The 15,986-nt window shown below is 57.1% G+C and overlaps 1 protein-coding gene across 5 annotated transcripts; it reads right to left on the bottom strand.

Moving 5' to 3' along the window:
- Positions 1-14: 14 nt before the first annotated feature.
- On the bottom strand, positions 15-15,930 carry Tns2 (tensin 2). 5 transcript variants are annotated; one of them, XM_034516107.2, is made up of 29 exons: positions 15,792-15,930; positions 11,671-11,779; positions 11,092-11,129; positions 10,210-10,248; positions 9,872-9,910; positions 9,662-9,711; positions 9,265-9,436; positions 8,938-8,988; positions 8,520-8,642; positions 8,369-8,433; positions 7,320-7,403; positions 6,885-6,997; positions 6,746-6,806; positions 6,527-6,602; positions 5,813-5,942; positions 5,673-5,738; positions 5,472-5,585; positions 4,160-5,371; positions 3,878-4,025; positions 3,206-3,786; positions 3,014-3,103; positions 2,616-2,741; positions 2,320-2,412; positions 2,122-2,199; positions 1,935-2,012; positions 1,322-1,490; positions 813-881; positions 683-712; positions 15-595 (listed from the first exon to the last, which is right to left on the bottom strand). In XM_034516107.2, exons 1-29 carry the CDS (start codon positions 15,864-15,866, stop codon positions 457-459), a joined length of 4,218 nt encoding a protein of 1,405 aa, XP_034371998.1. In that variant the 5' UTR covers positions 15,867-15,930; the 3' UTR covers positions 15-456. The 5 variants fall into 5 exon arrangements, with proteins under 5 accessions (XP_034371998.1, XP_076768251.1, XP_034371999.1 ...); XM_076912136.1 differs by lacking the exon at positions 15,792-15,930 and adding an exon at positions 15,611-15,748; XM_034516108.2 differs by lacking the exon at positions 15,792-15,930 and adding an exon at positions 14,071-14,146.
- Between the last annotated feature and the right edge of the window lie 56 nt (positions 15,931-15,986).

The following is a 15,986-nucleotide window of genomic DNA, read 5'->3' as shown; positions in this document are numbered from 1 at the left end:
GTATCAACTCCTCAAAAGTTTATAGAAATTCTTTATTATTACACAAAAATAGACTCTCTTTTTCCCTCTGTTTATGTGACCCCACTCTGGTCTCTGTTTAGGGGGGAGGCAGGAGCTCCCAAGCCTGTCCCCTCTCCCTCCATGATGGGCCCTGTAGCTGGGTGGAGCTGGCAGGGTCATTCCCCTCCAGGGCTCCACTACTGATGCCCCCCTCACACCTGTCTCTGCCGTCTGCTCACGTGCCAGGTCATCCCAAGGGCCCACTCACTTAGCTCAACAGGCAAGGGCAGGGAAGAGCAGTGGCCCAGACTGCTGCTGCCACGCCCTCTTTCATAGGGGCCAGGCCAGGGTAGCGAGGCTGTGGATGCTGGGAGGGGCAGTCCAGGGTAGCAAGGCTGTGGATGCTGGGAGGGGCAGCGACGATGTCAATGTGGACTCGGAGCTTGTGGCTTCACTTCATTTTCTGTGGCCCAGCAGAACTTTGGTGATGAAGGTGACGATGGCACTTGCCGGTTGGTCCGGGTCAAGTTCCGCAAAGAGGTGACACACATTTTCCCAGGGACTTCCTGGCTTCTTGGCCACAAAACCAAAGATCCTGCAGGGACAAAGGGATAGGAGGACCTTGTAAGCCACGTGGGGTGGCTTGTGCCAGGCCAGGGCTGGGCTCAGCATCGAGACTTACTTGGAGGTGGTTCCATCTGAGTTGGTCCATCTGTGGAGAGAGAACAGGAAAGAGTGCAGCCCAGGGTACAGCTCCTGAACGGGCAGCTGAGGCTGGCAGGACCAGGGAAAGGGCTCTGAGGAAGGCTCACCTGCGGTCCTGGGGGTCAGTGCTAGAGAAGGTGATGCTGTTCACTGGGTAATGGCGGCGAAAGAAGAGCCTGTGAGGGGAGGGTGGGTAAAGAAAGTCACACTCAGAAATCCAAGTTTCTGGGCTGGGGAGGTAGCTCAGAGCTTAAAGTGCTAACCATCCACACAAGCAAGAAAACAAGCTTGAATCCCAGAACCCATGTAAATCTTTGGTACGAGTGGCAGCCCACCTAGAATTCCAGTCTCAGAAAGCAGAGACAATCCCAGGAGCAAGCTGGCTAGCAAGACTAGCTGTATCTATGAGTTCTGGGTTTGATTGAGAATCCCTGCCTCAATAAGGTGAACAAGAGACCCAGAAGATTGTTAATTATTATCAAACTGGAGCCTACACACATAAATGCAAACATACATGTACACATACCATACATATACACATGAAAAGAAAAAGCCCAAGAGGCCCCCATGGTCTTTCCTTGAGACTCTAAAGAGATGGGGCCTGAGCCAGGCTTACTTCCTCTGGTTGTCTGTCAGTGTGATGCCTTGAGCTGAGACCTTGAAATGGACAATGGCTGGCACTGGGACGGGGCTGCAGCTCAGAGCTGCAGAGCTGGCCTTGGCCACAGCTTGAGGGCCAGTCAGTGACTCTGTCTCCACCGAGGTCAGGTAGAGCACACTGCAGGCTAAAGAGATGGGAGATAGGTTGATGAGCCCCATGGCTTTGCCAGGACCCGGATCTGTCACCCATTAGTTTCTTATCCCACCATCTTGTGCACTTCCCTGACCAGTGCTGCCAGAATGCACTGGAATCACACACTGACAAATTAGAAAGGCAACTCCCAGACTCCAAGGAAGCCACAGCCAGCAACAGTGGGGGGAAGAACTAGGGAGACATGTTTTTTAAGTTCTTGCCTCTGCTGTGGCTGTGATTCCTGTATTGCAAACCCTAAGAACTTGACCTGTGACCCCTTCCTCACCTACTGAAAATACAGGGCTTCTCTGCCTTTGCAGGTTAAATGTACCTGCTGGGTCTGCCACCCACAGCCCTTTCGAGCCCCCTCCCTGTATCTGGAGTCTACAGTATCCTCCTAATTACCAGGGAGAGGAAGGGGGAAGCAAGGCTTTACCTGCTCCCTGACGAAGGAGGTCTGCTGCCGTGCTCATGTTGGTGGGCACTGGGGCCTCTGGGGTTTCTTCCAGAGGATCTGAGGAAATGAAGGCCACCAAGGAACGTCAAGAGGCAGAGGTTTTCCTAGCTGCCCTGAGGTAAGGTGGAGGGTGTAGGGGTGGAGAGCTAGGAGACAGATCACTCACCTTTACTAGGAATTCGCAGACAGCAGGGCAGGGAGATGGGAGAGATGGAATGCTGGGAGACCAGGGCAGACAGGCTTCCTATGAGGGGTTGGGGGTGGGGACATCTTAGGGGTCATAGTCAAGGCTTTTTCTTCCACTATCTCAAGGGCTCTCCTTTACCCCACCTCCCCCCAATCCTCTCAGAATCTTGCTTCTTACCAAAATAGGGCTCAGTGGGACAACCCTTGATCTTCACGCCTTTGGGCCCAGTCTCAATGAGGAAATGGCGGACCAGCTGTTCTGAGGGGTCCCCTGAGAGGAGGGAGGGGTGAAAGTAAAGCTTTATGGGATTCCAGGATCTCAGTTTCTCCCCCACAGGACTCTTTCCCAAGCAGCAGGCTTGCCTCAACCCTTCACTACATGGAGATGTCCTGTGCACCTCCTGGGTCCCACTATCCTGGTCCTGCAAATTCTCCCCTCTCCATATCTGCACCTTCCGCTTGAGGGTTCTGTACCTTTCCAGGGCTGTGCACTGGGTGGAGGTGTAGCCACCTTGAGGGCTAGCCCATAGGCTCCTTGGAATGAATGGCTGTCTCTGATCAGGAAGGCCCCAGGATCCTTGTCTTTCAGCAGGACAATGGCTGCAGGGCAGAAGTTTAGAGATGGCTGTCAGCTCCACACAGTCCCACTAGCAGGTTCCCAAGTCTCTCACTCTGACAGCTGTGGGGGTGGCAGGAGTCTGGGGCCTTGGGTCATAGGAACGATATTTAGTCTGAGGCCAAAACTTAGAATCTCGGTTGGTGAATAACCCAGCCAAGAGCAGAGACAGAGGAACCAGAGGCCCTACCAGGATGACGGGCTTACAGCCAAGACAGGCCTGGGATGAACACATGCACACTTTCTGGCTTCTTACCTTGGTCCCGGGAAAGGTGTGGCTTGTACCAGAACTTTGATGTATCCTGGACAAACTTGACATTGCTTTGGTTTTCTTGTAAAGGGTGCTCTAGAAGAGGGAGGGACTGATTCAGCCTCCAGGGCTGCCTGTGCTCTCTCTCTGGAAGGTAAGTTTCTTTAAAGGACACCCGATCCTCCTAGACCCTTATACCTGGGGGTTGGGTGACATCTGGGAGAGGAGATGCAAAGGTGACATGCTGACTGGTGCCTCTGGCTGGGGGTGAGGGCTGTTGCCCAGACCCGGGCAGGTGTCGTTTTTCAGGAAGTGGAGGCTGGGTAGGACCATTGGCATCATAGGAGGTGGCCAGGGGAAAGGCAGGGGTGGGTGAGCTCTGGGGTGGTTCTGGGCTTCCCACAAGCCAGGGCATCTGGGTAGGCACAGGAGTAAGAGGGGAGCCATCTGGGCTATCCGAGGGGCCCCGAGGGCCTTGCCACGGGGCATGGCGGAGTCCGGGCAGGGTGGTTGGCACGGGGCTCCGAGGACTGGCACTGTTGGTGTGGCCCCCTGGGCTCCTTTCCTGAGGCCAGCCATTGGGTGAGCTGGGTGCAGAGGTCTGGGAGAAGGGGCTAGGGCCCAGTGGCTCAGGCCTGTTTGTCAACAGCTCAGGAGTCTTCTCAGTGACCCCTTGTACAACAGAGGGCCCTTGTACAACAGAGGGCAAGGCCTCGCCAGGACTTAGTCTCTGAGTGGGTGCCAAGCAGGGAGACCTGGTGGTGTCTTGCCGTCGGGTGCTGCAGAGAAAGGTAGGTGATCAGGACGGCCCCTGCTTTAGGCTGCTGATATCCATACAACATGCCCAAGTAGTCCCAGCCCTTTCTGTACCTTTCCTTGCCCTGAACTGGGCTGCTGGTGTGCAAGGGCGTGGAGGGACCAGACAGCTCTGAAGAGGCACTGCACTGGGCATCTCGGGGGGACCGAGGCAGTGTGCTGTGTCCACTGGAGCCATCCCTCCAGGATGGTTCAGGTGACTCTGAGACAGGAGGGAAGAGCTCTGTGAACAAGAGCCTGCTTTTCTGTCTGGCTCAGCTCCTTCGCACCCACGGCCTCCCCAGTAGTATTCAGAATCCTCCTCTACCCTGGACATTCCCGCTCGAGGGTCCTCACCTGTAGAAGCCAAGGGTCCTGTTGAGGCCAGGTGCTCGGGAAGTGGGTACTTGTCTCTCCCATCCTCTGCAGGAATCTCATGACCCAGCTTCCTGGACTGCAGGTAGGGTGGACTTCCCGGGGACACAGAACCAGCCCGTGGTGAGTGGGCACCAGGGCTGGGGTACCCTCTGCCTTCACTTGGGGATCCACAACTGTGAGGTGCCCGGCCATATGCTGGGCAGTAGCTGGGAACTGCTCCTCCATAGCCATAGGTTACCAGGGCAGGGTACCCTGGGTGTCCATACCTGCCGTCAGGGCACAGGGCATAGGAGCATCCCTCATGCCCTTCCTCACCCACCTTGGGTGGCTTCAGGCAGCCGTAGTCTGGCATTGGGGCATGATGATGCCCACAGGCAGGCACCAGCAGAGGCAATGGGTGTCCAGGCCTCACTGGGTGCAGGAGAGGCTTGCCTACCTCGCTGGACCACCCCTCTCCAGCCTCCCTCTCTAGTCGCAGTCCATACAGGGCTGCGGTGGGCAGTGCCAGCTTCTCTTCACAGGCAGGGCATGAGCATAAAGCAGGCACCCCAGGGTCCTCCAGGATCACCACCTCCCGGTAGCCTGCTGGGCGGTAGCCAAAGTCCCCATTGGCTGGCTTCCCCAGCTCAGGTGCATAAGGATACGGCCCTTCTGATAGTGACCTGCAGAGGCGCCTCTTCTCCACAGAGGCTTCTGTGTAGCCCTGGGGGTGTCCCTCATAGCCCCCGTAGGGTGGCCGTCGTCTCTCTAGGGTTCCCTCAGGACGGTAGTAGCCCCCATTGGGGACCCCACAAGGCTCCCGGAAGCCCTGACGGCAGGAGCAGCGGCGACTGAGGCCAGGCCTGTGGCCCGAATACATCCCAAGGTGCAGGCCTCCACCCACAGAAGGCTGCTCTTCATCGTCTAGGATGGCGGTCTCTCGCCCAGCACCCCGGCCCGCACTGGCCACTCCACAGCCTCCCAGCAGACGATCCAGCTCCTGTCTTTCAGCAGCAGTTGGGGGCGGCCGGCCAGGGGATTCTGCTGTGTGCTCTGTGGTGAGCGTGGATGAGTGCCCGGAGTCGCTGCTGACAGAGAGCATTGGGGGTGCGGGGAGCTCTGGAGAAGGTGCCGGTGGCGTCTGGCGGGGGACCCGCTGCACCTGGGCATAAGGACTGCCATCCAGGGGGCCCCTTGTGTGGGCCAAGGCGCCTGAGCAGAGAAGAATTTGTGAGTAGGGACAGTGCTGACACTCAGCGTGCCTCTCCCCACAAGCCACACAGCTCCCTGCCTGCCCCTCCACCGCACACACCATCCACGCTGTCCTCATGGTGCTGGTTGAAGTTTTCGTAGGAGTCCCAGCGCACAGCGGGCTCTGTCGTGTTGTAATCCACTGAGACAGAGGGATCGTTCCGTGGGGTGTTGCCTGTGGAAGGCCACCGAGGCACTGAGGAGTAGGGACACCCCTTCCCCAACACCTTCAACACCCCGCCCCTCCAGCTCCCACTTTTACCTTTGACCTTCTCAGGGCTGGAGGAGAAGACAAACTCCACTGAGGCTTGGAAAGGGAACCGCTCATCTGTGGAGGTGGTGGAGGTGATGAGCCATGTCCCCCCTGGTTTTCCCTTCCCTACCCACCTGCCTCTGACTCACCAGCCCAGGCCTCATCTAGCTGGTCCTTGGGGAAGGTGAGTCGTGGCCCATGGATAGTGCACGTGTGGAACTGAACTCGGAACACGAGGGTCCGGTCTGTCCCCTGGCCACCCTTGTGGTAGCAGGTTACCTGAAGGAGGGCAGGCGGCTGGGGTCAGGCCGGCACAGCCGCTTTACCTTACCTACACCTTTGTCCCAAGGGCCACCTGGTCACTGGACACTGCTTCTGTTGTGCCCTGACCTCAACATGAACTCTCCTGGGATAGCAGGGGTGGGGTTCCCTTTTGGCCTTCCAATATGGTTTACATGCTGTGATAGTTTGTATATGCTTGGCCCAAGGAGTGGTACTATTTGGAGGTGTGGCCTTGCTGGAGTGGGTGTGGCCTTGCTGGAGTGGGTGTGGCCTTGCTGGAGTGGGTGTGTCACTGTGGGGTGGGCTTTAAGACCCTATTCCTAGCTGCCTGGAAGGGAGTCTTCCACTAGCAGCCTTCAGATGCTCCCACCTCGATGATAATGGACTGAACCTCTGAACCTGTAAGCCAGCCCCAATTAAATGTTGTTCTTATAAGAGTTGCCTTGGCCATGATGTCTGTTCCCAGCAGTAAAACCCTACCTAAGACACACGCCTTGTCAGTTGACTATATGGCTAGAAGCCTCCCACCCCACTGTGATCCCCAACCTCAGGATTCCCCTCGGTGTTACAACCCCTCTCACCATGACATCGCCTTTGAGGAGAAGGGCTGGCTCCAGGCTGATACAAAGCTGCTGCGGCCCTGGACCTGTGATGCGACTTGGGGTAGAAAGAAATCAGAATAGTCAGAGGCATCCAGGGAGGGCACAGAGGCAGCTAGAAATAGTCAGCCTCTCAGAAGGCTGGGCCTGAGGAGGCTGGGCAAGCAGGCAGATGTCAGGGCCTGGGAGCAGGGCACTCACTAGACTCCAGACGTGTAGACCAGCTGCATAGACTGGTAGATCTTGAGGAAGGGCTGGAAGCCTGCAGGGATGGAAGAGGCCATGAGGGGTGTGGGGTAGGAGGTGGCTATCCCCACGGAATACATCCCGGGGGACTCACCTGTGTTGGGCTCAAAGGCTGGCAGCACGGGAACAAACACATAGTGCAGGAATAGAGGGCTGCTGTTCATTCTGATGGAGCCAGACAGCAGCCCGCTGAAATAGCCGACGTAGCTGGCGGGGGAGTGCCAAGAAAACATCAGTCTTCCTCTAGAGGGCGCCTCACACCATCCCAGCAGGATCCTGTGGAGTCTTTCTTACAACCCTCTGCTTTATTCTCTTCGCAGACCTTATCGTCAGCCAGAATGATCTAGTCTGTTTTCACATTGGCTTCTTGCCTTCTACTCTAATAGCATGTAAATGCCAGGAGAGCCTGACCTTGTTTGTTCTGACTTCCCAGAACTTGGCACAGGGCCAGGCTCTGCTCCTATGCATTGTGGGATACAGGTATACTGCCTGAGCGGGAGAGTCGGCCCTTCCCAACCAGGGTGCTCACCGGCGCTGGGAAGGCTGCAGTTCCGTGGCCACCTTGTCCTCACAGAATTTCCTCATGGTGAGAGTTGCCAGCACCTGGTCTGCCCTGGGGAGAGCAGGGCAGGTCAGGGGGTTAGGGATCAGTCCCATTCTGGCCTTCCATGCCTAAACCCCAGGGAAGGAGGAAGGATGAGATCCTCTCTGTACAGAGGAACTCCCAGAGGTGGTGAGGAGGGCTAGAGACACTATGGCATAGTTTCCCAGTTGTTGGGCCTCGGGCAACTGTCCCCTGAACCTGGATTTCCTCACCTGTAAAAGGGGGCAGTTAGGCAACCTGATGGGTTGAACTGTGTCCCTCCCCCAGAGAAATGTACCTCAAATGTGACCTTATTTAGAAATAGGGTCTTTGCAGATGTGGTTAGAGAGGTTAAGATCATACAGGAGCAAGGTGGGTCCTTAGTTAGGGTGATTGGTCCTTAGAAGAGGAGAGACAGAAACAGACGCACAAAGAGAACACCATGTGATGACGGAGGCAGAGGTGGGAGGGATGCCGCTGCCAGCCAAGAACTGCCAAGAACTGTCAGGCACCACCAGAAGCTGGAAAGAGGCAAGGAAGGAGTCTGCCTAGAGTCCCAGCGACAGCGTGGCCCCACTGACACTTAAATTTGGACTTCTAACATCTTAGAACTGTAAGACAACTGAGTTATATCATTTTAAACCAGTCTAAGGCACTTTGCTGACGGCCCTAAGAAACGAGCCCAGGCCGGGCGGTGGTGGCGCACGCCTTTAATCCCAGCACTTGGGAGGCAGAAGCAGGCGGATTTCTGAGTTCGAAGCCAGCCTGGTCTACAGAGTGAGCTCCAGGACAGCCAGGGCTACTCAGAGAAACCCTGTCTCGAAAAGAAAGAAAAAAAAAAAAAAAAAAAAGAAACGAGCCCAGCTCCTCTGTTGTGGAGTGCTGGGCCCACTAGTGGAGAGAGGCGGTACTGCATCAAGTTTATAGTCTAACTAAAGAAAGCAAAGCTCAGACAGGGCCAGATGAGGAAGGGCCACTGAGGCGGAGCAACTCACCCTGCAGAGATCTTGCTGTAGTGCATATAGGCAGAGACGATGACCCCAAGCTTGCCTTTGTTTCCCTAAGAGATAAAGAGACAGAGCTGGGGAACCCGCGACTTTAAGGCTGAGGTTGCCCTGGCTCTGGGACCCCGAAGTCTCAGTTCACCTTGCAGTATAACACGACCACGTGCTGAAGGTCAGCACTGAGCCACGTCTCCATGGCTTTGCAGATGGAACACAACTTGTCCAGAGGTGGAGCATGTAGTTCAGGCCAGCCAAAGTCCTGCACCTGGGGAAGTACAAGGGTACAACTCTGTGTGTGTGTGCGTGTGACAGGAACGTAGGAGAGGAAGAATGGATACAATACGGGGACCTGGGGCAAGGTGGGGGTTGCTGGTAATCCACAATAGCTTGGACACTTTTGTCAGCCATACTATAGGCTGATATCCCCCGTATCACGTTTTTTGGTATCTTAAGTGGTTTGAGAAAAGTGGATGTCAATTGCTGCTACTAATACCAAGGAGGCAGGGTCTTCTCACAAGGTTGGCTCAGCTTAAAGAGCAGACAGACCATTTCCTTCCTACCTTGGGGTTCAGGCGGGTCAGGTCATGCCGTTTCTCTGAAAGGTTGAAGAGCTGAAATAAAGAGCATTGTTAGATGAAGAAGACTTCAGACACGAGTGCTGGATCCTCCATGGGCACCTTGCTCTAAAATAGATTGGGAGCCGAGGGCGCTGAATCCTCTGCAAGCTGCGAGCTGGGCTAAGCTTCGGCCCCTCCCCGCCCCGCCCCTGCACGCTAACCCCGCCCCTTGTCAACCCCATCTCAGGTATTGAAGCGGCAACAGTAGCCTCGCCCCGTTTGGATCTCCCAGCCCTCTCATTGGTTGCATCTGGCCCACCCGCTCCTCACCAGGTACTTGTCTCTGTGCTTGGACTGCAGCACATGGGCCAGCTCTCGCAAGTGGCCTCGGTGTCGCTGCTCGTCTGGTTGTGCAGGAAAAGCTGCGGCCAAGATCCGCTCTGTTACATAGGTGAGGTCCAAGTCCCAGCGACGCTCCATGAGCGGATCCAGGCTGAAGCTCCTGGGAGAGGCCACAAAGCTGATTTAAGGAGCAGAGAAACATGACACCCCAAGGGGCTAGTATGGTGATAAGGATCCCGGGCAGCGCTGGGCGACCTATTAGGTCCTTAAGGTGGATGGTCCGGAGGGGGAGCACTGTCTTGGGGTGTTCTATTGGGGGCTACTGCCGTAAGCTGAGTGGGGGTCCAGTGGAAAGTGCCCACGTGGGATCGCCGTGCGTCCTCACCTGGGTAGAGTACTGCGTTGCTTCGAATGGTTCAGAGACTTGGTGGACCCCTGGTGGATGAGAAACTGTATGTCGACATCTCTTTGGATGCATCGCTTCTAGGTTTCCCGGTCAAAAGTTCTACAAACCGTGGTCTTCTGGAAACGTAGGTCCCTACTCCAAGAGCTACCCACAGGCCCCTCCGCTGCCCAGGGTCCTAGCATCCCTTACCAGGTGTTCTATGCGCCGGACTGGGGCTGTGTTTCTCCGCTAGAGGGAGGAGGAAATGGGAGTGGTTAGGGCAGGGGCAAGGACCAGCCTGAACCTGGGGGGCGGGGTGGGAGCACATGTCAGTGTCCACTCCCTGGGGACAGGACTCTAGCTCCCAACAAGCCCTAGAAGACAGTAACCAGGAAGGGCTCCGACAGTCATCTGTTGAGGATAAACTGACCAATAAACCATAGCACTTAGTTCTGCATAACCTCCTGGAAACCCACTCTGAGACCACCAGACCCCGGGATACTAGTCAGGTTCCTTGCCTTCCCTGCCCCATCCTAGAGCACACTCACCAGCTCCGCAGGGGGCAAGGCCTGACAGGATGAAGTCACCTGGAAAGAGGTGGGAGTTAAAGGCTGAGCTGGTGAAATGGGGTGCCCGGCCTCAGCAGGAAGGTGCAGGGGTTGTCACCTGATGAACACAGGCTCTAGCTGAGATTCCTCTATTTAAGGGAGCCTTGCTTCTGCCTCTCGGTCTCCCACCCCTTGGGCCCCCTGCTTGTTGCTCTTGGCTCTCGGCCCCCTGCCCACACAGACCCCCATTCATCCAGCTGCAGGACTAGGGTTATATATAGAGCCAGCCAGCCAGGCAACGGCCAGGGGTGGACACTAGCCTCTTTCACCGTTGAGACCCCACCCATGGGCACATAGTTCCCCCAACCTAGCTAGAGGCCCTGGGACTACCCCCTGCACTGATGGAGGACCAGGATCTTTCCTCAGAGATGGGGACCGCCTCAGATTCTCAGTGGACAGTGGGTACCACCTACAGGGTATACCCGAAAAGTTTCAGCCTTCACCACCCAGGATAAATCCAACTCAGGCATCCTGAGGACCCTTCCTCAGAGGGAAGGCACAGCCCATCCGGGTGCCTGGTCTCTGTAATCCTGCTCTCTCTCTATTCACCCCGCCCTTCCTCCCCCCCCCCCCCCCCATCCTCTCGCCAGCTGCAGCCTGGGCATAGCACCAAGACAAACGCTGTCTCACTGTCCACCCTCCTGGGCCAACCCTACAGGGGTGGAGTAGGCTGGTTCTTAAAGAGCCCAGCACAACACCCTTGCCACCCAGGAAGGGGTCTCCAGGAGTGACAGGGTGGGAGACCCATGCCACTGTGGCTGAAGAAGCTTGTTTGGGCAGTGAAGGACACCATTCCCCCATTAGATAGAACCAGATACCCACCTTTGATTCACATTTTCTGTGTGTGGCCACTTTGCAGACTAGAGAGGGAAAGAGGAGGATAGAGGTTAGCAGAGGCTTATGGGAACAGTTAAAGTAGCTGTCCTCTAGCCCCCCAGGTCTTGGGAGCCAACCCTGGGCCCCTGGTACACTAGGTTGCTGGAATTGAAGAATAGAGCAGGTTATCAGCAGGTTCTGCTCTGGAGTCAGGGAAGAGCCAGAGGTTGAGGTCCAGGATGAACAGTGGTGAGGAGGAGAAAGAGGAGCAGGAGGAAGAAGAAGAAGAGAGGATGAGGAGGAAGAAGAAGAGGAAGAAGAGGAGTGGGGGAGGAGAAAAATGAAGGAGGAAGAGGAGGAGGAAGAAGAACAGGAGGAGGAGGAGAAAAGGAAGGGAAGCCCCTAGTCACAGGTAAGGATGGGAGGGTGGTAGAGTCACAAATCTCCTGGGCTGTGGCAAGGTGGGTGTCAAGGGGATTGAGGGCATTTTTTTCTGAATTCTCCTGTCTCTAGACCCTGAGCCACACAGCACAAAAGTGCTGACTGGAGGGTTGACACCTTAAGAACAGCAATAGCACCTCTCACCTCGGCAGGAGACACCGGCCCCATCGATGGTCACCTTACACACTGCACACACCGGAGCTTTCTTCCGGAAAACCTTCTCCCGGAAGCTGTGTGGTTCTGCTTTCCTAGGCTGCAGGTGGGATGACAGACAAATTGGGGTATGAGTTCCTAGTGGGCTCATCTCCAAGGCTGGGCAGGGACCTTTCCTTAGACTGACGCTTCCCTCTCTTCCAGCCAAAAGTCTCTGAACTCTAAGGCACACTTGGCCACAGCTGTTTCAGGGTAGTCATGAGGCCTGTCCTCTACAGGGCTTGGAATGTGACCCCTTGCGTCACCTTGGCTGGGTCAACTCCTCCCTAAGGGTTCACTCAGGCCTCCTCACGTGGTGGAGCTATGTGATGTCCTGTCACCCCCACTTCCAATGAGAGGGCTTTCCGAGAATCTTGGCAGAGTGGGGGGTCTAACTCTCCTCCCATCTTGTCCTCCCCAGATGAAGCTTGTATACTGTGAGCTGACGGCCCAGACACACAAGCACTGTCACATAACACCCAGACTGACTGCAGCCAGTCCTGAGCCCCTGGCTCTCAGTGTCCCCAAGCTCCAGGCAGCTGATATGACCCCCCCTCCCCCATGGTCAGAACAACATGTTTACTCTTTGTGCATTGAGGCGGCAGGCAGCAATTGTCTAAGACGCGGGTGGCAAATCGGAAGGAGGAATGGCAGTGGGGACAGACAGGCAGCTGCCTCGCTGCCTCTGCATGTTAGGGGTAGCCAGGTTCTCTGGATACCCCCTCTCCACCCAGAGGTAGTGAAGTTAGCGGCTGGCTGCACTGCCACCAGTGGTCCAGGTCCCCTTCAGTCCCTACTCACTGAACGTTTTCACTGCTGTTCCGATCCCTCCCACCCCAGCTCATCCCTCCTATTCAGCCTCTGTGGACAAGCTCCTGCACATTCTTCATCTCTGTGTTCAAACTCCTGCTGTTCCCTCCTCTCCCTGGATCTGCCCACCATAGTGTGGTGAGGAAAAGAAGGGGGGGGGTTGTTGGACAACAGCATACGAGCAGCGTTGCATACTGGCAGCGTTGGTCCTTTAGCCCTGGACTGGAGTCCACCTCCTCTGGACTGGAGGTGAGGCCCACCAGGACACTTGGACACACATGTGGATGGCTTCATAAGCAGATTACGTCAGTAGAAGGCAACTTCCCTGCCTTTCATTGCCTTCTTCCCATACTTTATCCCTCAGGCTCCCCCCGGAGGTCGGGGCTAGAGCTCTTAGCTGAGCCCCTCAGGGTCTATTCAGGCTTAAGCCAGGAAACACACAGAGGAGTCAAAACAGAGGGTAGGTACGCACTGCTGCCTACCCTAGACACCTCAGGGGGCCTGAGGATTGGGGGGGGGGGGAATGCTGAGCCAGGGGAAGGAGTAGAAGAGGCTGAAACTAGTAGAGGGTTGAGCCTGAATCCTGGCCCTCCCGTCTTGTCCGCCGCCGCACCTCCGCCCTGCCCCACCTTTGCCCAGCTGGTGGGCACTCCTACCCTGCTGGTGGCCCGGCTGCTGTCCCTCCTCCCCAGGAATCTGAGCAACCTTTCCGCAGGGCCACTGGACTTCATGGTGTCTGGCTGGTTGGGCTCTTGGCTGCGGGGCCTGAACAATGTTGGGGCCTGGCCTGGGGCTTCCTGGAAGCAGCCTGGCCGAGGCAGCCGCTTCCCTTGGGTGGAGGGGAGGCTGTCTGGCTGGTGTGTGGAGAAGCCTGGCCCTGGAAGTGGAGGGAAGTGCAGGCGGGAAGGGGGCAGGTCGCTGCTCCAGGAAGTGGGGTGGGGGAGGATGTGGGGGAGGCCAGGAGATCAGATTCCCAGGATCTACCCTGCTGGGAGTGTCAGCCTAAGATCTTTGGCTCTCAGCATCTCTGGAGCTGCCTCCCACCCAGTGGGCCACCATGTGCAGGGGTCTGTGGTCCTGAGATCCAGACCTGGAATCAGCCAGTGGCCCAGGGTGGGAATTCAGGTCTCAGGGCAGGGCTCAAGGGCCAATGGAGAACACTGTGTCCCCAGCCAGTCTCTTGCCTGAACTCTTATGCTCCCTTGGGACTTCCTGTGGGAAGCCAGTGTTGCTGGGAACCAGTGCCCCTGACAGTGCAGCAGTCCACATCCTCAGAGTGAAAGAAGGTTAGGGATGAGGGCTAACTTCCCTGTCAGATGGGAAAAGGATCTTGTAGTTCCTCCTCAACTCCAGGTTCCAGCCAGAAGGGCTAACTGCTTACAGGAATGGTCCATCTTGCTGTAACCCAAAGCACTGGAGGTTCCTCGTGAAGACCCCAGCTACTCCCCTCCAGATACAACCCACAGTTCCTGGCTTAGTTCCCAGAGCCTGCACCTATGGGGGACCCCACCCCCCACCCACCCACCAAAACCTGAGTACTACCTTCATGGCTCTTCTGGCCTGTCTCTCCTTCCTCTGTGGCTGTCACTGGACCTGACGACTGGACAGGAGGCCCCCTCCCAACACATACTCCACCCCCTCTAGGGCCTCCTGCTTCCCTCCTGGGAATAGGGCCAACTTCCTGTCCCAGGAGTCAAGGGAAGGAGGTGGTGGGGCCTTGGAAAGGATGGAACAACCTTCCTAAAACAAGGGTCAACGGCCTGAGGGTTCTCAGCCCAAGCCCTTGACAGCAGCCTTTGGAATGCCGTGGCTGTCACTTGAAAGAATGCACACCCATGTCACCCTCATCTGCATGGTATTTACTGAATGTCTCCACACAACTCCTCCAGCTCTGGCTTTCTCTCGAAAGGACCTGCAGGAGTCTCCCCCTCTGCCTCATGCCCATACGACAGATGAAGGGCAGGTCTAATTCTTCCAGGGTCACTTGAGAAGACCTGTCAGACTGAAAAGTCTAAGGCCTCTTACTGCACACTCCAATTCTCTAGGAAGCCTGTCACCAGTGTACCCTAGCTAGAAGGCAGCATGAGTGGCATGGGGTGGGGCCCTGTCCTGTAACTGGAGAGGGCCCCTGGCTCTGCAGTCCCCACCTGAGTTCTGGCTGTGTCCCAGGACATTCCAGGCCGATGGCCAGGTGGGCAACTGGGCCTGCCCTGATGCAGCACCCAGCGCTGCTGTGGGAGATGGATCATTACAGTGTCTCCCCCCCCCCCATACAATTTCCCCCCTCTGTTCCTATGGCACACGGGCCTACTTTTGTAGCCTCTGGTGAGACTGAAAGTCTCTTCCTCTGGAACAGGTCCCCAAGCATCTTCTGCTCTCACTCCCACCCAGATCTAGAGAATAAGCGTCCACTTGGCTCTGCCTGTCCCCACCACAGGGAGTGTGGAGTATTTCTGAAAGGAGCTGAGGGCAAGCTATGCCTGAGGAATGGCAGCATTGCCAGATCCCATGGAGCCTCACCTCCCACCTCCCGCCTGGAATATTCCAGAGCTCTTTTCCTTCTCCCCAGCAGGGCCCCCTCTCACTCTGAAGCCTTGGGTTTGTTTGGAGAAACCCCTCCACCCACACACACACACCCCTCCCTCCTGGAAATAGCTGTGGTTGGATGAGAAGCTGGGAGCCGGGCCACAGAGGAGTGAGGCCCAGGAAAGGAGGGAGGGGAAGGGAGGTAGGACTCAAGGGTGTGTCCAGAGGGACCTAGGGGGTATCTAGGCAGGGCTAATAGGAGGGGTCAGCTTCATCTGTGTCTGCATTCTGCCTCAGTGTCCCAGATAAGAGAAAACGAGAAGGAAAAGCTAGCATTCACTCTGCCAGGCCAGGGCCACAATATTGCTGCCAGCTGCCGCGGGCATCTTGTGTTCAAAGTGCGCTTGTGGCTCGAGCTAGAGAGGTACGCAGAGAGTGGCCTGAGCCAACAGTAGTGCACAGTGGGACACAGGAAGGCGTGGCGTCCTGAGCTAGGACCACAACCGCGCCCCGCCCCCTGGTTACCTCTAGTATCTTCTACTGACCCCTAGCTCACCGTGACCGGGAGGGGAGGGCGCGGGCCTCGGTCCCAGCCTCCGGCTCCTGCCGCGCCCGATGCTCCCGGACCCCGGGTGGCTCCACGCCCCCTGGCGCCCGCCCCTGGCTCGGACCGCGCGCTGTGACGCAGAGGGCCGATGCTCGCCCTTGCTCCCGCCCGGCGTGGCGCGGCCACTCACCTGTGGGGGGCGCCCGGAGGGCCGGGGGCGCGGCGGACCGGGGCAGCAGCAGGGGGCGCCCCCGGGCCAGCCCATCCCGGCCAGCCGCGCCGCGACACGCGGAGGCGGTGGCGGCGGGACGGGCACTCAGCTGGCTCCCTCCCGCTGCGCCCTGCGCCCGCTGCCTCCTCCCGCCCTCCGGCTCCCTCCTTCTTT

The sequence above is a fragment of the Arvicanthis niloticus genome, chromosome 13 (assembly GCF_011762505.2).
Source record: "Arvicanthis niloticus isolate mArvNil1 chromosome 13, mArvNil1.pat.X, whole genome shotgun sequence".
Classification (NCBI taxonomy): domain Eukaryota; kingdom Metazoa; phylum Chordata; class Mammalia; order Rodentia; family Muridae; genus Arvicanthis; species Arvicanthis niloticus.
The sequence above is the reverse complement of the archived record's forward strand: the minus strand, read 5'-3'. Positions and strand labels throughout refer to the sequence as shown.